At 42.0% G+C, this 27679-nt stretch overlaps 1 protein-coding gene across 4 annotated transcripts in view; it reads left to right on the top strand.

Moving 5' to 3' along the window:
* Positions 1-26689, top strand: part of znf438 (zinc finger protein 438) — a 40688-nt gene extending 13999 nt beyond the window's left edge. The window contains exons 2-6 of one of the 4 annotated variants that reach the window (XM_044104429.1): positions 6411-6573; positions 10342-10412; positions 14304-14375; positions 21144-22891; positions 22988-26689. In XM_044104429.1, the coding sequence (XP_043960364.1) occupies positions 14358-14375; positions 21144-22891; positions 22988-23579 (2358 nt within the window). In that variant the 5' untranslated portion in view covers positions 6411-6573; positions 10342-10412; positions 14304-14357 and the 3' untranslated portion in view covers positions 23580-26689. The remainder of the gene's footprint in view (positions 1-6410; positions 6574-10341; positions 10413-14303; positions 14376-21143; positions 22892-22987) is intronic. The other 3 variants (XM_044104430.1, XM_044104431.1, XM_044104432.1) reach the window with 3 other exon arrangements.
* Positions 26690-27679: the final 990 nt, after the last annotated feature.

Here is a 27679-nt window from a genome sequence, read left to right as displayed (position 1 = left end):
GTTAGATCTTGGGACGAACGTTCAGGTTATTCTCTGAACCTGGGAGAAATATCAACAAGTGATTCAACCGCCATGTGTGGGTTTAAGCAGATTATAAAGTAGCTGACTCAAGGGAGTTCAGTGAAAATCTCCCATTTGTGTCTTAAAAGCAGCGGGCTGCTCCGTCGCAAGGTGAACTCTGAGCCAGAGAGGAAAGAGGAGAAAGAAAAAGTGAACTGTGTTTGTCAGCTTTTTAAACCCTGAAATTGATTCTTTCTCTCTGCTCTTCATTCCACTGACAGCCTAATCCCTTTCTCCTGTTTCGTTCTGTTATAAATAGAGGTTGCTTTTTTTTTTTTTTCTTTTTGCCTGCGCAACACTTTGTTCTGCTTCTCAAAATTAGCCCTCATGATGAGTCTGCTCTCTCAGCAATCAATTCGCTACGCTGCGTCCCTCCAGAAAGGTTACCTATGGCAGCTAACGCCGGTTTCGCTTCTCCTGCCAGTTCTTATTCTGCTAATTAAATAAATGGATCTGTCTGGAGAGGTGGCTATAAAACCTGTCAAATTCTGACGCTGGATTGTTGCTCAATTTCAAGGCATTTGTCAAAGGGAGGGAAAGTGGCGCGTGTGGATGAGGGGTTATCGTCGAACCTCGGGGCTAGTTTAATAATATTAGTAGAGATTTGCTTATTTATGAGGCTCTAAGTGATTCATGCTCAGTTTAGGCGATCCATCACAGTTGGTTAGGTGTAGTGTGCTGCAGAGACACGGCTCGGAAATGCAGTGTTGATCATCAAATTCGCTTGTGATCAGTCGCTCAGATCAGGAAGCTGCTGGACAAACCTGGTGATTCGGCTACTTTTACTATTTTCTAGTGTGTCACTTTCAGTGAACGTCGGCTGTTTTTCGCCGTAGCGGGTTGGCCTGATTTCGCCTCCCACCTGCCTCATGCTGTAGCACTTGCTAACAAGCTCAGCATGCCTGGGATGAACAAGATCAACTGCGTGCAACCACATCTGAAGGTAGAAGTGTTAATAGCTGCTTAGAAAGTCATAAAGCAGAAGGTGGTGCAGTGAACTTCGGAAGTCTTCCGACTACATCACCAGTTGCAGTACCCTAGTTTTGGTGCTCTCTTTTACTGTGAAATGCTCAGGTCATCTCTACATGGCTGAACCCTCCTTCAAACTTTAGGATGTTGTTAACGTTTAACCACAAACAATCCCTGATTTCCCAGCTGTTGATGCTTTAATATGTAGAGGTAAGACCTCCGTGACTTACTCATCTGTGTGTATCTCGAAGCGTCGCTATGATTACCTCCCAAGAGAGAACGTCTGAATATTATCGTCATTTGCTGAGTAATCTTAAATCGAGCCACATCAGCCTTTGTTGAAGTGTGGCCATTTTTAATACACCTGAGAGGTTTCCTTCTGTTTCTGAGTCATCCAGCTTGTGCTGGAAGTGCTTGTTGGGGAATCAAATACATGTGTGCACACATTACTGAAACATTACAATGAAATATTGATTTTCATTTCATTTATCCCATGTTTTCATTAAGGTTAGAGCATCACAATATGTTAATCTCAGTCTTCAATAGAGTATCATATATAAAGGTCTGTTGGATACAATATTGTGGCGAGTATAACATTTCATCTGCTATGCATTAAATCATTGCTTGCCAATCATATACAGTGAACCTCCAGTTTTTGCAGGGCTTATGTACCACAGCTGCTAAATTTCTCATCTAATACTTGAGACACTCTAAAAGCGCTTATGACTACCAATTTTAATAGCTTAAATGGCAAATATACATTAGCACAGTCACTGGAAAAAGTCTTAGCATTGCAGCAGAAGCTAACATCTACAGTCTTCCTTATATCCACTGTTGGTTGCATAACAGCATCAATAAATGATACCAAACATTTAAAAGGCATGATTAAATGTAAGCATCGATCGCTGTATAACTGTAAAATTGCACTGCTTAAGAAATTCTTGTGGCAGTAAAATCGTGAAGAAAATTTAAAGCCCATGTACAAGCCACACCAGACTGGAAACACTACAACAGCCAGAGTTTTGGGTAGGGATGCAAACAGTTAGTCGATGACTTGCATTCCTAGTTTTAGGGATACTCCGACCAAGCCAACTAAGCAAATAATTAGAAAAATTCATAGAGTCCCTATCCAATCTTATAGTTTTTCTTAATGCTATTCCATTGGTTGCCTTGTCTGTTCAAAAAAGCCTCACCAGATGGATGCTTGAAGTCTCCAAACACTCACCATCCTACATCATGGAAGTTAGTAACAGTATGGTGTTTGGTTGAACCACTCAGGTAGACTGGGTCATCAAGGACCTTGTGGTCCTTAACAGCATTTAAAGCTTCTCACGACATTGTTTTGGTGTTTACTGGTACATGAAAGGAGCCATCAACATAGTCGCTCCCGTGAGTTAACCGGTGACTCCGCCCCTAGACGTCCAGTGAACAACAATCTTATGGCGTCAACTTTTCAGCCCAACTCGCCATGCTTGAAGTAGGTGCTAAATGCGGGCTGGTACTACGTGTTCTCCATTACATTAGAGAAGTTGAGTCAGGTTGAGTAGGTACTAGTAGAAAAAGGTAATAATACTGTAACAAATTTAGATTTTTTTTTCACTATTTCATATCAGAAGTGGATATATATTCAGTGATTAACAAACTATTACAGCTATGTCTTTGAAGATGAGATGCCTTGAGCTAATGTCACATTTTATAGTCAAAAACTAAACTTAATCTTCTGAATCCTCTTTTTAATGTGCAGATTTAGTTTCCCCTGTCTGCAGGAAGTAATCTCCAACATGTATCTCTGCTTCTGGATAATAATAGAGAAATGAAATGCATGTATTTTTATCACACCACCTTTTTTTTCCCCTTTGTTCTGGCAACCAGGCAAGTTTACTGTGCGTTGCCAAGATGAGGGGTCTCTGGTTGCCCTGATAGCATTTGTTCCCTTGAGGCCCCCCAGCTTGATGTGGATAAGAACACCAGCCTAATCCAGAGTCAGATCTCTGGCCAGTTTGAAATGATCCCATGTTTCAGCAGCCAAGACCTGGTTCGGATATAAAGATCCACTTGCATTTGATTGGACAAGGACCTCATCGGATGCGTAATATAGCTTTGATGGCGGAGCACGCCGTTCCTTCTTGTGCGAGTCTGACTCTCTGCTGGCACACATCGGCCGCCTGGATGTACCCTCAGAGAACAAGCCCACCTTTCTGTTCTCCCCCCCACCGTTCCTTTCCTTTCTCCTTCTCTTCCCTCAGATTTATCTTTCTTCTCCTCCGTCTCCCCTCCCCGACACCTCATCAGATCCATGGGGTTAGATCTTTATCGCTTTTCTGCGAGTCCTGCGAGGGGAACCTTGAGGGTCTCAGTGGGATCAATTTAAAAGGGAAGTGCTCGTCTCTTCCTCCTCTCCTTGGCCCTCTCGGCTGATTGGGTCCGCTCGCCAGGAACTCACAGGCTTTTGATCTCAACCACCCCCGTCACCGCCTCCACCCCTGCTCAAAGTTTTTGTTGGAGCTCGGCTCTTGAAAAAAAAAAAATCTGTTCCACTTTCTGAGAAATCTGGGCCCCATTCCCTTTTTTCTCTTCACCTGTGTTGAGCGGAGGCGCCGTTTTGTAAACCCACTGGGTGGTACTAACAACCCATGGCGTGATTGACTTCGCTTTGAAGATGCAAGAGCGATCTATCTCTCCAGGTAAAGGTAGACTGAGAAGGACCTATGCTCCTCAGGCGGCTCTCTTGAACAACTAGTGGGAAGTTGCTGGAAGCGGCAATCTATTATTCACTCTGTGTGGGGAACAGCCGTCTCTGTTGCAAAGAGAAGAAAAAGTACAAGGTGGGGCCTGCGAGCGTTCCCATGCTGAGCTGCATTGAAGTCCTTCCTCTCCTTGTACAACTTGAACAGTGACCCTGTAGCCAAGGGCGTAGCTTCAACTACAAAATCATCCAGGTTGTGCCTGTCCAACTGTCTTAGACAAATCTAGCAAGAATTCATTTCATAAGAACACAGGTTTCATCTTAGTTGCTTCTTGCAATCATTTCTTTTGGTTTTCTTAAAACAGCTTTCCGAGGCAATAAACTCTCGACAGCTCAACAAAACGAATGAAATTACACGTTCAGATTTTCAGTCCTGTTGTCAGTTCTGGCAAAAACCTCTTGAATTTTGCTCTTCTTAACTGTATTTATGAAAGGTGTGCTACTTTGTACTACTGACCAGTAGCTTATTTAAAGCAAAAATATCCCATTAATCCCACTATATTGGGGTCGTTTTCTTCATATTGAAATGTTTATTTTTAACATAGTAGCTTCATGTTTAGATTCTGTTTCATGTATGCCTGAAAATGTTTACTCAGTGAAACTTAAAATCCTGAGAATTCATTATATAAAAAAAAAGGATTAAAATTAGGTTTTGGGCCTTGACTTTAGAGAACTCACTTTAACTTAAATTTACTTGTGTTTGTAAAGGAAGACATTTTGTAGATCTAGACTGGAAAGTAATCATGTTGTCCAAGCTTAAGTGAAGAGTTCTTCTGAAATTTTAAGGTTAGAGCAGCTTGTAGTCACAGTGAAGCAATAGTTGGCATAAAGCATAATTTTCTTTGCTCATATGATGTAAACGCATTTAATAAGAATTTGCTCATTTCTAGTTCTTCTGGACCTTGGATGTTTTTCTAACATAATGGTGGAGAAGCCCTGCTGCTCTGTTGGAATGTATACACTTTAGTGTAGGTGTGTAGCTTTGTGGTTCTTGGCCAGGTCAGAACCTTGAACAGTCTGAGATACACAAGTTGCTGTTTTTTCATTGCATTTTAGGGGTGAATCTCAATGGAATTGAACAGAAATCAAACTTCAGTCAAAGTTAACCAATTTCTTTCTACCTCACTCTGCTTTTTAGTAAAATTATCACATTATTCTGATGCGGTGTCAAAGGAAGCTATCTTGGTTGACTTGTTGAGTTCGGAGATGACTCCCCACAGGGACCTTCCTATTTTATAAATGATAAAACTGCTATTAATAGCAAAAGCTTAGAAAGGATTGTGCAATACTTCCAGTCTTGTTTAGTTTTCACTTCAACAAGTGAAATTTCCTCTATATTATTCCTCCTTGTGACAAAGGTGGCTGGCAGAGGTCAGGTTAGGGCAGCAAAAGGTCTCCATCTGGGTCTGTCACCCTCCTGCTCCTTGTCCTCCCCCCTCCTCTGTCTCCTGCAAGGTCACCAGAGGTCACACCAAAGTTTTTCTTGTCCTTCCTCACTGACCTCTCATCTCTTAGGGGGGAAAAAAACCACCCGTCCAGTCTGGATTAAAATTCCAGGTAAACAGCCAAACTGGGCTTCAGGTTTCTCCTGCCTTGGTCCGACTGCATAGAGAAAGAACCTAAAGGTTCTAAGAGTGCTCAACTTTCAGTTTCTTCTGTAGAAAAAGCACCCTGAATTTCCAGGGCCTTTGGGTCCCTCAATGATGACATCATTTGTGTGCTTGTGCACTAATTGAGGTTTAATGCTAGAGTAGAGCGAGCAGGGCTGTAATTTTCCTGCCCTGGCCTGGAATAGAGACGAGAGCTTTTCATGTGGTCCAGGCTAATTTGGGCTGCATTGCTGCAACTGTGGAACACCTCATACTTTAGTCCCTCATAGGCTGCCAAGAAATAAAAGAAATATGGAAAATCAGCCTGTTTATAAGGTAATGTCAAAGACTTGGCACCACCTGCACTGCAGAACTGACTTAAAACGGTGAGGTTGAAGTCCGTAAACCTCAAATGGGACTTAAGATTGGTGGACACTTGTTCAAAAAAACAAAAATGTATGAAAAGAAGAGTTAAAAACTGTATTAATTATAGAGTCTAGCTATGCTAGCAAAGCTTTTAAATACAGTTCAAACAACAGATAATGAGCTGTATTTATCAATTAATTTTGCTCAGTTTGTACAAGAAAATATTTACGTAATGAGATTTTGAATGTCTTTAAAACCTACATTGATATTTGTTCTTTCAGCAAGACAAACACTCAAATCCATAACCGGACTGTCAGACCTCTGACTGTTCTTTACACCGCCATGTCAGACCTTGTGTCAACATCAGGTCTGTTTGAAGTGGAAAGCCTTAATCATGTGTAATCACCAACATTTCTAGGTTGTGACTAACTGCGAAGGGGAGGGGGGGACTAGTGGGAGTGAAGGGGACACCTTCAAAACCTACAGCGACACTCAGTAGGATAGTTTTAGGTAACACTAATACTTCATCAAACAAAAGAGTCTAAGAGTTGACAAAATCAACTTCCTACACACTGACTAACGGAAAAGTCACACACCTAGGAGCTCTAGTCAGATTTGGGTATAAATTTGTAGATTGGTCGACCGGAGATGGGTATGTAAACAATGTGATTTACTGGCAGGTCTGGAACCAACGTCAAAATCCCTGTGTGAGGGCAACAAGAGCCGAGGGATGTGTTACAGACGATTACCAGAGCATCCAAAAGTCAGTCAAAAGACTCGCTGAAGGTCTCCAGACATGGAAGGATGCTTCATAGGTGCAACAGACAACATTAGTAGCACTTGGTGAGTTTTTAGAGGGAGGGCGCGGGGTGTGTCACAATTCTGGTATGCTTAAACCCAGATGGTCAGAATGATGATGCGACGTGTTTTTTCTTACCTTATCGCATGAACAAACTTATTCACGTGTAATTTTAGTTGCATTTCTTATTCAATGGCAACACAGCAATTGCAAAACTGTGTTTCTTCCTCATTGGTGGCTTATCGGCAAAGACTTGCGCATCAATCCATCCGTTTTCTTACACCCTTGTGTACACTTGTATGCATATTGTTATTAAATTACAGCTACTGATTAGCTCTCGCATATATTATTACAATCACCAAAATACAAAATAAGCAGCAAATGTCATTGTGAGTTGAGTACCAGCAACCCTGTAACCTACAGTATTTGTTGGTGTGTGATTTTTCTTTTCTTTTCTTTTTTTTTTGTAGAAAGTGTCTGCTGACTAACCCTTAAGCACATGCGTGCCCTCAAACACACACCGATCCTGTTGTAGCACTCAGGGCCTGGCTGGCCTCTGCTTGGGCCAAAGCCTGTTAACTCCAATTGAGGCAGTAGAAACTGGTAATGAATCCTGTTAGGGTTGACATAACAACCTGTTCACCGCTGGTCCCCTGCAGTCGGACTCTTTCTGGGGTCACCTCTGTTCTTCCTCCTGAAGTCAACAGTTGGGATTAGTTTGGGGTTCACGGTAAAACTGTACGGCCTCAAAGTTAAAGTATGAAAGATTATCTTTACTTTTTAATGCTGGCATATGCAAGCAGGCTTATTCTACTTTGAAGTCTATTTTTTTCAGCTTCATGGTTTATTAGAAGTTAAGCTTTCTGTGAGGGGAGTTTAGGTGGGATGTGTGAATGCGCACTATGCTAATTATACTGGAGTAAGACTTTTTGTACTCCTTAAGTATGGGTAAAAATGCATCCTTTTTCTTTTTAGCCATGCCATGAGACGGATCTGGCATGAACTGCTGTGCCGTGTTCTGCATTTAACTAGGAGGCTAATATTTGTTAAGTTAAGCAGGAGTTGAGCGTTTTTTTTTTTTTTCTTCCCCCATTTGTTCCCATCATGCCTCGTTATTATCAGCATGTTTAAAGCGGATGACTTGCTGTGTTTTCTCATTTGAATTTGTGGATCTAAAAAAAAAAAAAAAAAAAACCCACCCCGTCACAGTCGTGCATCACATGGCCTGAGCTTCTATTTCTCAATAATTCATCCAGACAACTAGAATGATTGTTCTATGAATATGCACTCAAAAATTCCTTTCCTGTGCTCTTTCTCTTTAGGTTTGTACAGTTTTTGCGTGCATGTGAGAGTGTGTGCATGTGAACAAATACACAGCCGTGTGTACGCAGCTCTTTTCCGCCAGAAACAAAGGAGGTGTCAGGGCGAATTAGCCCCCTCTCCACGCACGCCCACGCCCACGCATGCACACCCCCACACACACACACACACACACACAAACACAAACAACTGAACGCCAAGAGGGCTTAGGGATGCACCACAGGTTCTGCTGAGTCGCGCATGAGCCGGGGTGTCTGCCTCTTCGTCTCCGCTCCCCCCCTCTTCCTCCTCCACTCCTGAGTTGCTCTAACAAGGTTGTTGGAAGAGGATAAGGCGTGTTAAATGAATAATTTACACAGAAGAGCGCTCCTTATTTATTTAATACGGCTGAATGTGACTGAGTGGGCAGCATGCGTCCCCGACTGCAGAGACGCTGTTGGCTAAACGAGCTCTCACTCAGCTTAATGGAGGGCCAAGGCGACAGGCATTTAGAGCGAGTAAGGGGCTGCAACGGAGAGTTTGTTCTGTGCATCTCTGAGTGTTTGCGTTCTCAAAACGGGCCACGCAGAGCTGAGCTAGTCTGTAAAACCACAGAGCTGCTGTCTGCTGTATTCTCAGGGTCAACACACCATGCCTTCAAAGAGCCCAGGTCAGATTAGAGCTAGAGATGCACCGATATTTACACCTGTATCGGTCCCAATATTGAAAAACATTCTAAATCGGATATCGGTGATTTGAATGGAGGTTTATTGCAGTTTATTTTTCAACGTTTTACCGAGGTAGTCAAACGGTTGTTTTTGTCAGTTTCAGTTTCTGTATCATTTATTTTCCATTCTCTTTCTATTCCTCACTGCACTGACTGAACAGGTTAAAGTTGTTGTTTTTCCATGTTTGAGCAAACTTGTAAAGCTATTGGTGTATTTAAGTGTGCTGTACTGGTGCAGAGTTGTCAAGTTAATTTGTAATTCATTACATTTTTGTCTGTGTTTTTTTTTATTTATTTATTAAAAAAGAAACATTTTAAGTTAATCCAGGAGTTTTTTTGTTTGTTTGTTTTTTTTTTGCATCAGATCGGTGTCTGCCAATGCTAAGCCTCAGATATCGGTGATATCTGAAAATGCTTCCTGAAATGTATGGGATAGCTTAATGCCTATACGATAGTGGCTATAATCTTTTTTTGTCCTACTATATGAGGCTCTAAAGCAGTCAGGACTTCAGTCGTGAAAAATGGAAGAACACCTTTAAAATTCAAGGGTTTTACCTCTTTAAATATATATTTGTTTAATAAGTTATTACTTGAAGGAGTTTGTGGTTTGTGGTTTTGTTTACCTGAGGTTAGATTCATTTTAGAACCTAGTGAGGACGAGACATGAAAGAAGCAAATTCAAACCCTGCACACTCTTGTTTTCTGTGACTGCATAAATAGAACACCATCAATTATTCTGTTCATGTACAGGAAGTTTATTGATGAAAAATCACAGATCGCTAAATACATTTACTACTACAAGCAATGTAGCCAAACAAACAAAAGCAGAATAATGGGAATCGTTTTGTGGTTGGGTCAGTAGAAGGGGCAGTGCAAACCCTTCAGATGGTCCCCACTCCATCTAAATAACACAAATTACAATTGGAAAATAGTTTTCCCTTTCAATATGCTGATTTTGGGATTTGTTCATCATGTTCACAGGTCATATCTTAAAGATATGTTCAGGTCATGAACATATCTTTAAGATATTTTTGTTACAAATTGAAAAAAAAAAATGTCCACATTCATAAATAAAGTGACATGATGCATACATGCTACATGGATAAAATAACTGGAGTTTAGCCCATCAAAGTACAACCAAAAATATCACAAATATAGGTTAGAATCATATTTTCAAACATGCATTTAACCCTCTAACTCCAGTCTGTTCTATAAATGTAACTAATCAGTAACCTCTAATTCTTGTGTCCACAAAACATAATCAAATACAAACCTATGAAAAAGAACCAAAAGTTTGAAAAGGTTTTGTTGAGCAAAACCAAAAAAATGGGACAATTTCACAGAGAAACCAAAGATTGCCTTTCCAGACCATAGATAAATGGACTGCATTTGTTCCGTCACTTTGACATGATCAACCTTTTAATGTGGCCTTCCAAGGATAACCCAGAACTTATACTCACCCTTCTAATAATTAACCTCAGCTAGTTTCTTTAGCGGTACATAGCAATTTGATTAAAAACGAAAGCGAACAGTAATTGTTTTGATTAGCGTGTTTTAGCTAAATAAGAAATACATTGGAAATATATCTACTGTACTTCACTACTGTGTTTCTGCCCACTGTGCTACATGAGAAACTCGGGTGAAAATTTCATTTTAGTTTAAAACTTTTACAATAGAGTTTCAGGGCTTCACTCTGGTGCTATTTTTTATTATTATGATTATTATTATTATTATTATTGCTATTATATTTAACAACTGTTGCTAATGTTGTTTTGTGTGTTACCAGGGGGAGTGTGGTGAGTGGGGGACAGGACCACTACCGGGGCAGCAGCTGAGGAAGGAAGAGTCTTTCGTCTGGTAAATGCGAGTTGTTCATCTTACTTACACTGTTTGTATGAATCTTCTATGTTTTCCTGTAAGACTGAAACATATCATGTCAATGACCACATGATCTAGATGTGCCATTGTGTAAAATCAATGCATAAGATTTTATTCCCAGTAGAAATTAAGAGAACCTTCTGATCATCATCTTGGAAAAAGTCCTTCCCGTTCTGTCTCTGCCATCTTCCTGCTGTGGACAGAGGCAGCCCCTCTCAGCAGGAGCCATCCTTCGCCACAGCTTCTGTGTGTTCCCCAAGAGAATAAAGTCCCACAGCTCACATTGACCTCATTATAAAAATAGCTCGTCTATCCAGCAATCCCAGTTTCCTTTTTCTCCTCAGCCTTGGATATGGACTGATCCATCCTACCTGCTGCTCCCTTGTCTCTCTGTCAGTGTTTTCATCAGACTTAACATGAGATTAAAGCTTATGCAAGTGCTTGTAATAGTAAAATTTCTCCTAACCCTGCCATGCCCAATCTGGCCTTAATCTGTGATGCCTTTTAATCATGAAGACCTCTGCGCAACAATTCAGATTGTTTGCTCGATCTGTTCCCATTGTCTCCTGGTTAAGGAACTAGCGTTATTCTTTTTTTCTTTTTGAAAATGGAAGCTAACCGTTTCTGTCATATTAAGCAATGTTCATGTCGTGTTTAATTTAATAACAGCTTCAGTGGTCGGTCTTATTCACGGCTGGCTTCTATTGTTCCAGATTATTATTATTCTATTCACTATTGTTTAAATGACTCACCAAAAACGACAAAGCACGATGCTTGATTATAGAATTTAGCAAAGAATGAGGAAAGTTGGCCAAAAACTTGAGGCTATTTGATTTGTTCAAAGTTAACAACATTGTTACTGATGCTGATCAAAACTGGAACATTTCTTCCAGGTCCAGCTGGTGTGTCTCGCTTTCACATTCCGCTTTGTCAAATGAACCAAATCTTTTGAGCAATCTGTTGCCCTCCTTGACTGTGATGGCGCTGCACCAAGAACTCACGCGAAGGAAACACGCAACCTCTGAAGAAGACACTGAGAGCAACAGCCTTCTTCACAAAATGTAAACAAAAATGGAGTAGTGTCAAATTTTAGAGGTTGTAGGATTTCAGTTTTCATCTTCTGCAAAAAACCACACGGCATTTCTCCTGCTAAGCCTATACTTGTGTTGGGGTTTGGTAACATTTACCCAGAATCCCCTGCGTTTTAATCTGCTTCCTACTTTTGGAGTGGTTTCTGATCCACTTGTATTCACATATGCATTTGTACCGCACCAGAGTTCACTTACACCGAACTAAGACTTTGATTTATAGGCCGACCAGAGCTTGCTTTTTTTGGTCCCCATCAGAGTTCGGTTATGCATTCACACCTCCCCAAACAAACTGGACTTTCTAGAGGAACAAATTGGAGTTTCATTAAAGCAGATTAAACGGGGCTAGTGTGAATACACCCTGAAATACTTTTAAACCCTTGTCTTCTTTTCTTGAACTCAATGTTGTCCTTGTCCTGTTAGCTGAAAGTTTTGTTATACATCTGCTCATTTGAGCAGTGGGCTTCATAGGCAGCACTCATGGTAGAATAGATTGAACTTTTCCATTCACATCCGACAAAATACCAAAAGGATTTTAAAAATGAAAACCACGTTTTTTTTGTGTCTTGAAAACACCCCCCCCGATTTCAAGACCCATTTAGAGAACCAAGCAACACATTCGCTCCTTAAGCTGTCTTTCAATATTTGTCTTGCAACGTGTTGTCAAAGTTACCAGCAAGTGTGAGCAGGCTTGTTTGTTCCCATCTTTCCGCTGTCTCATTTGCTTATCCAACACCCAATTCAACTGTTAGAGGTCATTTCCTGATCATTGGGAACAAGCTGGTTTGCATTGACCTGCTTTTAGATGCCCATGCTTCACCTTAACAAGCAAAGAACTGTTGGATTCATCTGCATAATCGTTTGATCTTGACAGAGCCGGCGTCATTAAGAACGTTTTCTCACTGCTCAGTGTTTGGTAACAGTACGGTGCTACCTGTGTTCTGAGGTTTAGGGTGAGACCAGGACCACTCTTGCCTGTCCTTCACCGCTCAGTTGCTTTGTGTGCGTCTGTGTTGCCTTGCCCCCTTGGGGCAACGTTCCCCTCACCTCCACCCCCTCTTATCTCATCTCTTCTCCTCCCCACCTTTGCTGTTTATCCGTCTCAGGGCTCGTCACGTCCCTGAACCTGCTCTAATTAGCATCCCACACAACACTGTTTATTTACCCAGGTACCTTCAGACGTGGAGGGAGGTGAGAATGAAAGAGCTGAGGGGGGAAAACGGAGAGGGAGAAAGCTGGAAGGAGAGAGAGGGCTGGGAACAGGAAGAGAGGGAGAAAGTGCAGACAATCAAAGAGCTGTGAGACTCCCTCATTCCGGATGAAGGGTGTAATGATGGTTAGAAAGACATGATGCTCAGAGTCGAGAAAGTGAAAGACGGATAAGTTTCCCGCCTCCCCATGCCTCCCCTCTGCCTTTTCCAGCGTTTCATCTGAGACGCAGAGTGCCTAAAATTAGCAGTTTGGCAGCTTCCTTCCTTTCTTCCTCCCTTCCTTCCGTGGGAGCCATTAACGTTCTTCCATTACATCGAGAAATCTTTAAGGTGGGACTGGGAGTGTAGGTGATTTCTTAGAGTTCCTGTTGGAGTTAGAGCAAAATCCACCTCAGAGTGTATGTGTAAGAGAGAGAACTCATTTAAAAAAAAAAAAGAAAAATGCTCTTGAGCTTATCGTAACTTCAGCCACTCTGACAGTTCTCTCTGTAGTTCACTAGAGTCCAAAGCCATCCTTTCGGAGCTGATGGATGCCAGTGACTGTTTCTCATCTGTGCTTGAATTTCTTTCCTTTATTCTTCTCAAAGTGATATTGAATGTTGTTGTAACTCATATCATCCAAAATTCTTCAAAGACTCCTTGTGGATGGTGATGCTGTGAGCAGGAAGGATATCCGGTAGCGGTCGGTCTTGCAAAAATCCGAAGAAGCCTCTTACCAAAGACACTGTTGGTGGAAGACAGTCTAATGAGTGTCATGACATGCCAACAGCTCAAGATCATGGCAACAGAGATGATATTCCACAGTAACACATTCTGGAAGACATCAGTTGTTGACCAGCTCTGCTAATCTATCTGCTTTTGCTTTCGCCGCTCCTCTTTAAATCTCTGTCTGGCTGTTTGGTTAGAAAGTCGGGCAGAGAAACGCTGGAGTAGGGGATACAACTCTTGTCTGTTAGAGTTGATGGAAGAGATGTTTCTGCTCTGCAGCACAATTCTAGAATTCAAGTGATTCTTGATTCTGCAAGTCCACCTTTAATCGGGCTCAGCATTTCAGGTCTGGAGCCTGGTTTACATTGGATCAGGTTAGTCTCAATAGCTGTTTTATTCCTGATAAATGAAGCTATCATTTGAGAACTGCATTTAGAATAGAGTTTGTTTGATCTGCAAGGCATTTTAAGTGTCTACACAGCAAAACAGAACAAACTTCCTCTCACCTCTGGATATTAATAGAACCTTTCCATTCCCTGGCTTTAAACTGTGGTATTTGGGTAGACATCAAATATTTTCTAATTACGTCAATATTGAGTTTACCTTTTGAAATATAAAGAAAGACACATCCCATTTCTATGGTGTCTGGTTTTACCTCTGCCTACATTTCACTTCAAACTGAGGAAATTATTTTGTGATCCGTTGCCTTCTAAATCTTGTTTGTTTCCTGTTTTGTTTTCTAATTCTCCCTTTTTTTTTTTTTTTAGTCTTGTGAATTATCTCCTTCCGCTTCTCAGACGACATCCTACCCAACCTGGGGGCAGTCCATTTGTTTTTGTTCATTTCTGTTTCTGTGCCATCAGATGGGATGGACCTGTCGTCATATCCTGCTTCTTTCCTGTTGCACAAAGGACTAAATGACAACCAGCCCATCAGTGAGTTCAATATTTCTCAGAGAGGCATTCTCCTTGATGGGAGGGTGCACAGATTGCAGTTTTCTGACCGATCCAATTTATCAACTTCCTGATGTCTGCTCAGTTTAACTTCTTGGAATTTCCTCTTCCTCCCCCCCACTCTTCTATTTTGTGCTGCGACTCTTTAGTGCTGTTTGACCTATTCAGTGGAGTCCAAATGTCACCGTCAAGGGAAAGGTCAGGTAAAGGTTTAGCACCGCGCTACGTCTGAATGGCTAATACAGTCCTGGCTGCCTGAGGGCGTGGTAGTCGAGGGGGTTGGGGGCTATTTGACACTTGAGACCTTGAACACACACCTCTCCGTGCTTACACACATTCGAACACACTGCTGTCACCTCCGCTCCAGTTCAATGCCACTCAGCTCCGAGCCAGCAGACATGTCACGATGGCGCACGCGACTCTGCCTGCATGATTGGGAACGTTGCCGCTTCCCCCGGAATGACACATGCCCTCAACACGCCTCCCGTTGGACACCGGGTCAGAGGTCATCATTCGTCAGAGGTTTATAGCATCCTGCCTGCAAATGGAAAGGTCCAGTTTGACATCGGTGCTAAGGCGTCCGCCTCAAAATGTTTCGGCTTGGAGTTTTCTGTCCTGCCTAAAATTACTTCTCGCAATAAATGCGAAGATAAGTGCAATCATTTCCCCGTTTCTGCATCCTGGCCCAGACCCATTTTTGTGCTTCTGTATGAAAAATCGCAGGTCAGCTGTGGGATTTCTGTATTGATCAATCAGCCTCCTCATGCAGGGGGGAGCAGCTGGATTCTAATTGGAATGGATTTCTCCACTGCATTGATTTGCTCAGGTGACAGTAGATGACATACAGCAGTGTGTGTTTGTGCGTGTACCTGGTTTTTGTTGCCTCTTTAGGACGTTTTCTGGTATAATCCTCTAGAATGTCTCTAGAATTTATGGTGACCAAAAGAGAGATGCAATTTCTGGGTTAGGATTACACATGAATAGATGTCTGGATTAGGAGAGAAATGCACATTTGTATGTGGCCATGACAGTTTTTTGTTCGTCCTCCAAAAACCATATGGTGCTCTAATGTCCTTCCTGCAACACCTTTTGCTGCTTGTTGTCAGGTGAAAAGGTAAAGCGGAGAAGCTGGATGTTACTGAATCGCCTGGCATTGATGTGTGTGTGTGTGTGTGTATCTGTCTTTTAACTCATTCAGGGACCCAGGGATGAAACCAGGACCTCTGCAAAACACTGATTTCATTTTCCCCATGACTGCTTTTAGATCCACACCCTGCACTGCTACACGAAGCACACACACACACACAATCTTCCTTATACGTCTATCCAACTGAGGACTTTGTAATTATTGTCATTCATTTTAGTAACTACATTTATACCTAGCCTAGGCATTTTTACCCCAAAATGCCTTGGCCTAGGTGGGTATGTACCTTTTTCAATTCACACCTAACCCCTAAAATAGATGACCCTCATCCTCGTTTTACTCATCTGGCCTCTCTTTCCTAATCCGACATTTTGCTTCCATGTGTTTGGGTTTTTGTTTGAGGGAAGAGTAGGAGGGTGGTAAAAGATGGCCGCTGGACATGGCTTCTCACAGCTGGCTGGTCCCAACCACCCCTCCCTTCCACTTCCCCCATGATCTTCCCTCTTATCTAGCCCAGATCCTGGCCTTTCATCTGGGATAGAACCTGGGGGCTGCTTGGCTTCTGCTGGGGTTTTCAGCTCTTTCTCCTGCATACACACCAATACACTCCATTCCAGACCCCCTCCATGCCCCGGCTCTATCTGGGAGTCCCAGATGAGCTTTGCTCTCACCTACATGGAAGATAACAAGCCTTATACAACTGTTCTTTCTCTCTGCTTGGTTTTCCTCAATACACTTCTGATCAGAGTTTTCAAATCTGCAGCACAAAAAGGCAGTGGAGCCATGGCTTTTGTTTTCTACTGTTTAACAGAGGAATTACCTTTAAGCTTAAACTCTTTTTTTTTTTTTTTGTTTTTTTTGTTGTTGTTGTTGTTGCTGTGTATTTGGGTCCTGGCTGGTTTCAGGATAAACAGAGGATGAAGTAAATAGTTTGACTGCAGATTGAGTATTAGTGAGACAAAGTGGAAAGTGAATTCATCATAGACCCCAAAGGAGTCCTCTGCATGCTGTAAAATCTCAGAAAGGCTCGTTCAGCCACACTAAATTGCATTACCAGCTAACAATTGGGCCGTTGTTTTAACTGATCAGCTCATTAAGGCAAGGCTTGTCCAACTCTTCATGTGACCCAGGTCCAGGTTGAAATTGGTGTTTTTGTCCGTTTACGACATCCCATTCCAATCTGCTCCAGGTGGATCCCTGGTCTGCCCTCCTGCTCAACCCTGACCTGTTTCCAGCCTAAACAACAGATTGTCACCTCTCACCCTGTTGCCTTTACCTGATAATATGTCTCTCTGGATCAGCCCTTCCGTCTCTCCATCAGTAACCCTCTCCCTGGCTCCGACCTCTGACCTCGGGCATAACAGAGCATTTGGCGTTTCGAATCGAGCAGCAGATTGAGTAGCATCTGTGACCTCTGTGCAATTCTCTCCTAGCCATGCCATGTTATTATTTTTATTAGATGAGGCTTCTCAAATGTACGGAATGAAGCTTGTGTTCAGGTCAAGGTTTGTACAATGAAATGGCCAATTTGATCAAAAGGTTGCTATTAAACAAATAAATTAAGCTCAAGGAAAATTTCCTGGTTTGTTATGTCTTTTTGGCACACGGTGCATTCCTTAATTGATGGTAAATCGAATTAACTGGATATGATTAGGTGAGCACACAAATGTGTCTTTGTTGATCTTCGAGGTCAAACTGTGTTGAGGAATGTGTGCTGGTCAGGGTTATGGAACGTCTCCAAACATCTCAAAGTGTTGTAAACAGACAGCGGTCAGTTGATTTACCTTTGAGGTCTGGAAGCGAAGAGAAGAACCAGCCACCCAGCCAGTGTACGAAGGCCAACGTAAAAGGAAACACTCCTCTCTTCTACTCACGTCTTTCTTATTGTGTCATTATGAACTTGGTCGTATTTTCACTACCTTTACATCAGCAATGAGAGCAAACGCTTGTCTGTCTATCCTCTTGCCTCATGTCTCTTCTTTGGTTAACCACAAGATGGAGAAACGTATAAAAATTCTCATTAGGCTAATGGAAGCACATAATAAGAAGAGCAACCCACTCTGTTTAGTCAAATTCTAAACAGAGTGGACATAATGGTTGCCTGGTGCCCAGACTGTCTGTTTTTAAAATGTAATACTGCTTGATGATTGATCCGTTCAGGGAAGTGAACAACTTGATGGAGCCTGAAGCAGTGCGGTCACCGACTGCACCAGCACACTTTCTGAGATTCTGCTGGAAGAAAGTAAAGATTATTCCAGAAAAGACCTCTTGATGCCAGGCCTGAGAAGTCGTCAGGCCATCAAGGTGGGATCTTTGAAACAGTTGAAGTAGTACTTGATGTTCTGTTCATCAAGTGCATCAAAATCGGTTTCTGGAAGTTGAGTAATTGTGAATGTCTTCTGCATTAACAATCACATCTGCAAAATTCTGACCAATCACACAATATTTTTTTCCATCCACAGGATGGCAAAAAGTTCTCTAGGACAAATGTGACAAAAAGGGATGGATGACATGAGGCTAAGTGCAAAATGATGCAATTTTTGTCTTACAACTGAGACACTGAGAATTTATTTTAGCAGTTCAACCTGACCATGCAGAACCCTTGCAAGCAGTAGTCTGATCTGCCTCCACATACTTTAGAAAAGGTGCCTCTTGACAAAAACAACTGCACTATGGAGGTGTGATCAACTTTAGAACTGCTAAACAAAGTAGATGCAGTTTCATTATTGTCAAGTTTGCTTATTGACTCAATGGTGGTACAAAACTAGTAAGCAGCTGGTTGACCAATTGCCAACCAGGAGATCAATTGTCATGGTTACAAAAACTGGTTTAGAAGATGTTTTTCATCTTTTGAAGGGTGGCAAAAAGTTCACAAGGGGAATTATGAACCTTTTGAAAATGTGACTGAAAGGGACAGTTTTATTGATTGAGCAAAATAAATAAGAGACTGCCTATGTCCAGTAGTCATTGGGAAGGAGATGATTTACAATTTAGAGAGACCAGTTAACTTAACAGTCATGTTTTTGGACTGGACCTAAACCAACCTTACTAGTCAAAGTTAAATGCTTCTGTCACTGAATCAGCACCAAACTCCAGCAGCACCACTGACAAATCTCTCTTACTTTAGGGTTTGTGTAAAGTTAGAAATGGTAAATTGTGCTACATCTATCAATATTAAGATTTAGATAATTTCACATAGGAAAGTTCCAAGTCATACCCCCTGCACTGTACCATCTCTCCTTCAGTGGATTGAGACAGATTTATTGAAGTTGAATTTTCTTCCGAGAGCCAAAAGTGACAAAAGTACTACGATCCTCCTGACTACTTCTCCAGCTGTTCATACACACCTTATTTTTCCATTCCTTAATGTCCAACGGTTTAAATTAACATTGGAGTGTTATTCAACATGCATGGCCTTTGCCCATCATCCCTCTTTCTATACTTGCATAAAACGCCCAGAGAAACACACATCCTGTGGTTTTTATTCCATTCCGTGTTCAGCCAAAGTCACAGTCAAACTAGAATTAACTGTCCGCACAGACGAGGAATATCTCCAGTTTTATGGAGTCGTAATGCGGTAGGGTACTGTATAAATAATCTGCCAGCACAAAAATACTTCCAGCTGTTAAACAATATGCCTGAGCGTTTTTTCTTTTCTTCTCATTCTTTTGAGTGAAAAGAATCCCTTTTATTTATTGAGGAATGATTGCTCGAATGTTTGCCTTTAGTAACACCTCCAGATTGTTGCTCCTTTTGCTGATTATTGTTTCAGAGCGCAGTTTGAACTTTGGCAGGACCACATGTTGCGATTGAACATTGGCTCAAAATGTGAAATTCAAACCTTTGCCATTTTTTTTTGACAATTAGGCCCTTTGAAGTTTACCTCTGTAATCTTCTCCTTCTTTTGATACGACGACGCTGTGTTGATACAATCGTCGGGAATTTCTCTCTTGTTTTTATAGCCATACCTGTGGCTTTTGATTGATGGATGGAAACTCTACGGTCGATTGAGATAATAAAGACTTGTGTAAAACCTCACTTTGAGGTTACTGTTTCCCTACGGAGTTCAGCCGTATTCTGTATCCCGGCTGTCAGAATGGCAGAACGGTGTGGAACGGCCTCACCCCCATTGCAAAAGCATGAAATGCTATTAGTGAACAAGGTAGGATAAAGTAAATTCTAGAGATTGTGTGAAACATCCTCGTTGCCTTCGGCCAGGTTGTAGAACTGGTCAGTGGAGGGGGCAACGAAGAGGGAAACCCCTCTTCATCTCCTAGAGATTTTGCCGCTGGGTAGCTTTCACACACTGGCTGATTGTTCCAGGAAGTGGGGGGGACAAGAAGCCCCCTGCAGATCCTCAGCATGTACCGTGGCAGCAAGCTCAGTACATATCAAAGGGGGCAGTCTGTCCTTAGCCTGGGGCAGAGAGGCTGTGCTGTGTGGGACCAGAGAGCCATGGATAATAGGACAGCTTGTCACACTTGTGAAAATCCATGAATTTTTTTTTTTTTGACAATGTATTTTATTGCTTTGTCTTGCTTGGCTTTCCGCCTAATCAGACCATATAGTAATGGAAAGTCACATATATACATTAAACACCACAGCATTCTGCAGCAATTTACATTGTTTCCGATCTTTATCTTTGAGCGAAAAGATTTTAGTTTGAATGACGCAGCGTTGTTGGATAAAGATGCACTAATCCGAGTGGCCAGTTTCAATCTCCCCATACCAATATTTACCTAATTCTGATTTCACTTTTAAAAACTTTAATATAAAAAGGTACAGTTTAGGCCCAAATTATTCATAGTCCTTACAGATATAGGTTTAAACAGATCCTTTAGGCATAGAAATGTGTGTCTTCAGGCTAAAAGTCATATTGTTGTGGCAATTCAGGGTAAGTAGCATGAGTCTGACAGAGAATCTGTGAAGGATTTTCTGTCTTGAAGGGGGATGTTGAAGCTTTGGAGCTCATCACCAAAGAAAAATTGTTTAAAAAAAAACTGTGGAAATTCTAAGAAGGATTTGATTGATATACAGAAAGTAGACTTTTCAGTTGAGTATTGAAACTGGTGCAAATTTGTCATATTTTACTAAAATGCCATTATGCTTTTTTTTCCAAATTTAATTCTCTTTTTACATACTTCAATCGTTTAAGAGTCAAATGTCTCATTTACTATCAGATACCAGCTTCTCGAATTGAATATTACAGCAACGTTGCTGTAATATGTTCAGCTTTTCTGAATGTCTGAATGAACTCCAGGTATGGCTCAATATGTCATAGGATCTAGCTTCTTCTGTTGCTTAAACATCCCACTAAATGTAGACACTTCCTTCAGTAACAACTTCCACTCTGAAGAGTGTGGTCATTTCTACTGCATTTAGCACTTAGGTATTCGCAAATTGGAAAATCCTGGAATCTTTCAGTTTCCCACACTAACTGGCCAAAAAAATTGGCTGAAAACCCGTTGTCTTGCTAGCTGCTATTTTGATGCATTTCTAATATTTATGTTAATGTGAAAAGATGGTGTTGATGCTTTCAAGTGTTGTTCAGAATTTGGCAGTATAGCTAATGTAAGAAATGATTTTCTGTTTTCTATGTGTTTCAGTTGGTTGCAAGTGATCCATCCCATCAGATGAAGAGCCTTCAGTTCCGGAGCATTGCTCCCAAGGCCCCAGCTGTGGTGCCGCCAACCTCCCCTTTGGCCCCATCCTGCCAGCCTCTATCAGCTCTACCCGAGGCGACTACTGCCTCTAGCCCCAAGTCCATCCTCGTACCCACACAAAACTATGCACTGATGCAAATAGCAGGTCAAGATGGAACATTCTCCCTGGTTGCACTCCCATCTTCTGTCACCTCTCAGACGCCACAGCAACAAACGCAGTCAATCCAGAAAAACCTCAAGTTACCCATACCCAGATACCCATCGGCGAGAAGCAAGAGGAGCTCAGAAAAGGTCAAATCACCGATTGCTGTAAGTACAAAAGCAGCTTTCAACGTTCCTGTACTGCCTCAGACCACGTCAGTGGGGAGTGGAACATCTGCCATGTCAAAGCTAAAGTTAGAAGAGACTAAACACACAAGGGAAACCACAAAAGAATCTTTAGAAAAGGTATTTCTGATTGACCCAGCCTCTTCTGACATCTCTGTCACTGCCGTATTACCAGAGAAAGCTCTCCTTTGTCCTGGTTCTAAGTTAGAGCAAACGGCAGATTGCAATGAGCGACCTGGTTCAGCAAGCCTTGTTCAGAACCTCCCTTACTCTTCTGCAGCGTCCTCAAGCTCTACAAGCAACCCCCCTGAGGAAACTAAGACCACAGTGGGGTTGTGCCAAACTAAATCAACTGCTGCTCAGCCTCAGGGCAGTATCACTGTCCTGTCACCAGCCATCTTCAGTAAAGCAGTTCAAATAATTCCTTCACCACCTAAGGGTAAGCTACCAATTCTGCCTTATGCTAAGATGAAGAGCTCTCTGATACCAGCTACAAAGCTCAGCAGTTTGTCCCCAGAGAGAAAAGGCTTCTGTGGACAGGCAGGAGTCTTCACTTCTGGAGATACTACGCCCAAGAACATGGAGAATGCCAACGTCTTGAGGCAAAACACGGTGCTGAACTCCAAACCCTCACTGGTTCCTGTTACTCTTCAGAAGCCGCCAGGCAAGAAAAGAGGAAGGAAGCGAAAGACAATGGAAGACATCTTGGCTTTTGAAGCCAGAAAGAAGAGATCTTTGTCTTTCTTTCGAAAAAGGGTCCCTGAAAAACCTCCAGCTGTAATTCCAGGCTTCAAACAAAAAGAAGTTGATATTTCCAAGAAGTACCGAACTATCCGACCCAAGCCCATGTTAGTTATGGAGACGGTTCCACAACTGGTGAGCTTGCCTACAGTGGCACCAGATGGCCAAGAACAGGAGCTCTTACTTGGTCACCAACTATCCACGTCTGCCACAACCAAGGCTCTGGACTGTTCCCCTCAAACGGCTCCGGTGACCCTTCACCTGAGAGCCGGTTCCAACCCAAAAGTGTTCATTGGCAGCCGTCCGCTTCACCGCTGCTCAGTCTGCAACCGCTGTTTCCAGTTCAAGCACCACCTCCAGAACCACATGAACACTCACACAAATAGTCGGCCCTACATCTGCCCCCTCTGCCGCAAAGCATACGCTCACAGAGGTAGCCTGAGCACTCACATGAAGCTTCATCACTCTGAAGTACGGCCGCGCCGATCTCTGTGTTGCGAGTTCTGCGACAAGGTCTTTGGATATGTGGGAGTGTACTTCCGTCACCTGAGGGAGGTCCACAGGGTTGTGCTGACCGTAGAGCCCTCAATCAGTCGTCATGAGGATGATGTGTCTTTGGAGGGGTAAGGTCACTCTTGGATAGCCATTGAACATGTGCAAAGCCTCTAGCTTGAAGCAGATTGATTGCCTGACTAAGCATTTTACCGTTTTCTCCCCAGAACTGTCTCTCCGGAGCCGTCGGACGAACAAGATCGGGAAGACCCTGTAGAGCTGCAGATCAAATGCGGCCGATGTCAAGCTACCACTCCCACCTTTGCTGACATGAAGATGCATTTGCTGTATGTGCATGAGGAGGAAGTCCACATCCGTGCCCATGATGGCGTGGCCCAATGTGTCGGCCGCGAGGTCGAGAACGAGCTGGTAAAGCACGCCGCTCACTACTGGCGCCAGCTGAACGAGAAGCGCAACCTGGTGAAGTGCGGCAGCTGCGACGAGGAATTCTTTTCCTTCTCCAAACTTAAGAAGCACATTATGTCCCACCACCGTGTCAGGGACGGGGATGGCGACGAAACGAGATCGACTTCTCCTGAGAACGGCAGTGACTTGGGGGTTCTGGCAGCAGGGGTGGCCTTTAACTGTGTGCTTTGCAGTAAGGTACTGGACACTAAGGAGTTGATTATGGAGCACTGGAGAAGTCACCATCACTGTGAGCAGCCGGTCCTGCTGTGGGACGCCCTGAGCTCCTACTCTGGACAAGAAGAGGGGGAGGGGGACGGAGACTTAGACACTCCTTCTCCAAGCCCACATTAAGCGGCTGAACGGGCGAGGCCCTGACCGTAGCTCCTCCTCATACTCACTCAGTCCTAACAATCAGCAGCACAGGGATGGGGAGTTTCTCTTAGGTCTTTTGAACTCTAGTTTGGTCTTTCACAAGGTTAGACAAGGCATAAGAACTGAAAGGGTCTGATGTTACAAGTCATAAGAGATTCTCTCACCAATTCACTTATAGAAACACGATCATTTTTGTTTTTCTGATTGCACTGCACTGTTCTGTTCCTTGAGTTTGAAGGTATTTAAGATACTGTTAAAAATATTTTTTCTATGTTTTATTTAAATGTTATTGTGGCTAATATTTAATCCAACTGACACAACTGTTAACTAATTAAGGGTCTTTTCACCCTTTAACTAATCTAACCATGCAGATCATTGGTTCATTTTGTGCTGGAGTTCTCCTCATTTTGTTTTGTCACCCGACATCTGCTGAGTGGTGATTAGAGGAAAACTGGCTGCATCCGTGGTCCTTTGTTAGCTCTGTTAGCATCCTGACCCATCGTCAAAAGTCATATGTTTCATAAATGATGTCTCTTGGAAAAGTTTTGAGCACAACCAACAGTGTGTTTAAAAAGTCTGCATGGTTAGATAAGACTTGGAGTAAGTGACGAGGTAAAGATCACGTGACTGTAGGACTACTTATTGTGCTGGCTGACAGTTTTCTCCATTGGCTTTTGGTCATCAAAGATGAAAAGAAATGAGTGTTTGTACAATCCTCCTATGTAACATTTTTCACGGAGTCGAAAAACGACATCTGTCATCGAGCTCTGTGTTTTGAATGGTCCCGTTTCCATGAAGACCCATGAAGGAAAGATTTTTGTAACCAGCACCAAGTGACATCCTCGTGGCCTTTAAAGAAACGTAGAAAAGAAAAGCAGAAAGTGTTCATGAGGCTAATCGTTACTATGACTCCCTTTAGGCCTGTTTCAGTCTATTAATGCCTGTGGGTGTGCATGTGTGCGTGTGTGTGTGTGTATTCTGTTATATGCCAGGGTCTATTCAAAGTAGTGATTGTAGAAGTGAGTACTGTTCGCTGACTTTAGTAAATACGCAATGGATTGCCTAGCTGTTGTCGCCAGCTCTTGTATGCACCTGTGGAGTTTTGTGCACCCAGACTGAGTAGAGTTAATAGAAACTGTCGTTAAATCCAGAAGAATATGCTATTTTGTACTTTAGATTACTACAGAGAATATTTATGCTTGTGGTTGGTGATTACAGAACCAGCACTGAAACATTTTTGTTTAGTTTGCCGCATTATATTTTGGGGAAGGGGGTGTTTTTTTTTTGTTTGTTTTTTTTTTTTCTTCCCCAAGGGTTAGCTTGGATTTAATGAAGTGAGTCTTCGGAAGTTGCTTCCCCCGCCTGTAGCAGGAGAATGTGGTATGGATGCGTGGAAAAGTGAAGGGCCGGTAGCGTCACAGTAGGAAAATATTGAGTAAAAACACCACAGATTCATGGTGTCAAAATGTGAAACAAAAATAATTGACATGGTCTAATTGCTTTTTTGTAAAACAAAGAAGCACTATTTATTCCTTCTGCTGCTAGAGACTTAAAAAGAATATTAGTGGGGCTAGAAACATTGTTTTAGGAGTGCTCCAACTGCAGTTTCCTGGCTATTGATCAATCTTTAAACCTTGTTTATCTAAAAAGTTGCTAAATGCAGCCACAAAGTGGTTCATTGGAAATAGTGGAGTGAGTATTGTTAGCTGCGCTCATGCGGACGTGACCTGGCAGAGCAAAAAGGGGTCAGCGGCTGATTTTCAGACCTTTCCAGAGGTAATCAAGATCGGTGAATAAGCTTGGTTTGTCAATCTCCCAAAATTAAGAAAATCTGGGCCGAATTATCGCTGCGTCTCTAGTTTATTTGTGACCTTGAATCTATGAATCCACAATGTGGAATAAACACATAATTTAATTTTGATTTTCAAGTTCTTGTTAGGCAGAAGGTCACCCCTTTTTGTTGTTGTTCTCTCTCTAAGTGAAGCTATGAGTTGATATTAACTGATTTAATTTGTTGCTGCAGGCTGCTTTAAAGACTAGCGAACTGTACTTTTGCACCTGGACCTTCGGTTTCATGAGCAGAAGTTTTCCCAAATGACTATATTTTTGTGGGGTTTTTTATAAGCAAGGGAAGAAGTTTAGCAGCCAGATGATGAGTAACCCACAACAGGTGAGAGAGGGAGTTCTGAAACTTTGTAAAAGCATCGATATACCTTAATCCCAACAACAAATTCGTAGCTAAATATTTGAAGGTTATCAGCTAATCTGGCTTGTTGTGTCCCATAAATGTTTCGCCAGTGCATCTGACTGTTTGTTATAGATAGGGTATCTATTACTACCAACTTCATATAATCTCACTTCAAAAAACCCAAACTATCCCTTTAATGTCCCGTTTCATGGTTGGGTTGGCATTATTGCATAATATGTAGCTCTGTTACCATATGTCTGTGTTCATGTTTCATATAAAAAAATAGTTCCCAGGGTCAAGTGAATGTACCTGAATGTTTAAAAAAAAAAAATACCAAAAGTAAATATAACTAAAAATATATGCTATATAGACATTATTCTATGGATAGAATACCTTGAGATATATATTGAGAAGAAAATATCTATATTTACAGAGTCACTAGTGAATCAGCTGCTTTGTTCTGTCCACATGGAAGAGTGCAGGTGCAGATATGATTACGACAAAAGCCATGCAGAGCGGTCTTTGTGTCTGGGCCGAGGCCAAAGCACCCATGGGGGTCGGCTACAGTAAGCGCCACTGTGGGGGCCATCGGTGAGTTGTCCTTTATTTATTTTATTTTTTTCTCAAGCCCTTAAACATCAGGCAGGAAGTGACAGAGTTCAGGGTCAGTCTCTTCGTTCCTCAGCAACAGGAGGAACACGCGCCACTGTCGGCACGCGCTTGGAAATGGAAAAAAAACTGTTTTATTCACTTTAACACGCTGATGGTCACCCGGGTAAATAAATAAAAAATAAAAAAAAAATAAACAAAGGAAGGAAAAAAGACTGAAAATGTTTTGTGCTTGTGACTGTTTGTGTACCTGAAGAACCTGATGTGAGAATAAAAGTTGTTCGTTGATGAATGTGGTGTTGTTCTTTAAGGTGACAGGAACAGACTTTTGCAGGTTGACATTTTTTTCTGTCACTTTTTCTTCTCCTTTAGCAACTCATAGCTGTGCACTGCTAAGTTATCAGAGGCCCTTACTGAACTTCATAATTCTGTTTGGTGATAACAGATGCAGTCATCTCTGGTGATTGGTTCAGATGAGGTAAGTGATAAGGTACAGTAGCCCAAAATACAGTGCCTTTAAAACACCGTGGAACAGGTTAGCAGTGATTCCCAGGGTTTACTCAACATTCAACCCAAACAGTCTCTGCTGCCAACAGCTGGCTGGTTGTTGAGTCTCTTCAGCGTTTCACTCAGAGGTGTGAATGGAAACGTAAGACCCCAGAGATCCTTCAAAACTGTTAGGTTAGTGTACAGGATGCTGCATGTAGAGCATTTACAGACAGATATTTATTAGTAGTAGTGGAGTGTTAACCACATTTTCAGTAACTTGAGATTTTCTGTAGCAGTAATGTCCAAACCTTTAGTCAAAATTGACAAATTCTAACTTCCAGCAGGCCACAAAATTCATTAAATCAAAAATGCATAAATAGATTTTATATATTTTTATGATTACTTTTAAGTTTTATTTGCTCAACATTTTTAATAAAATCTGTAAACCATTAAAGATCCAGATATGAGCCTTATTAAAAGAAATACAATTTCCAAAATTTTGTCTTTAGTAGTCCCATTTTTTTAAACCATTTTTTACTTGTATTCACACATTGGATGCAACGTTTGCAAATGTTACATCCACTGACCTATAGGGGGCAGTGCACCTTTGCTCCTTTTTTGTTTGCAGGCTTACTGTCACACCTGGAATCACTTCACATCAGGGCAAAAATGCCCCAGTAAATGTGTTTCTGTTGGCCACATTGCGCAATTTGTGATTTCGAAAATACATTTGATTAGTGGAAACTTTTCAATTTCAAAAAAACGTGTTTTTGATGAAACATTTGGCACCAAG

This window comes from Gambusia affinis, linkage group LG21, assembly GCF_019740435.1.
Source record: "Gambusia affinis linkage group LG21, SWU_Gaff_1.0, whole genome shotgun sequence".
Classification (NCBI taxonomy): domain Eukaryota; kingdom Metazoa; phylum Chordata; class Actinopteri; order Cyprinodontiformes; family Poeciliidae; genus Gambusia; species Gambusia affinis.
Note: the sequence above shows the minus strand (reverse complement) of the source record. Positions and strands in the feature narration are given on the sequence as shown.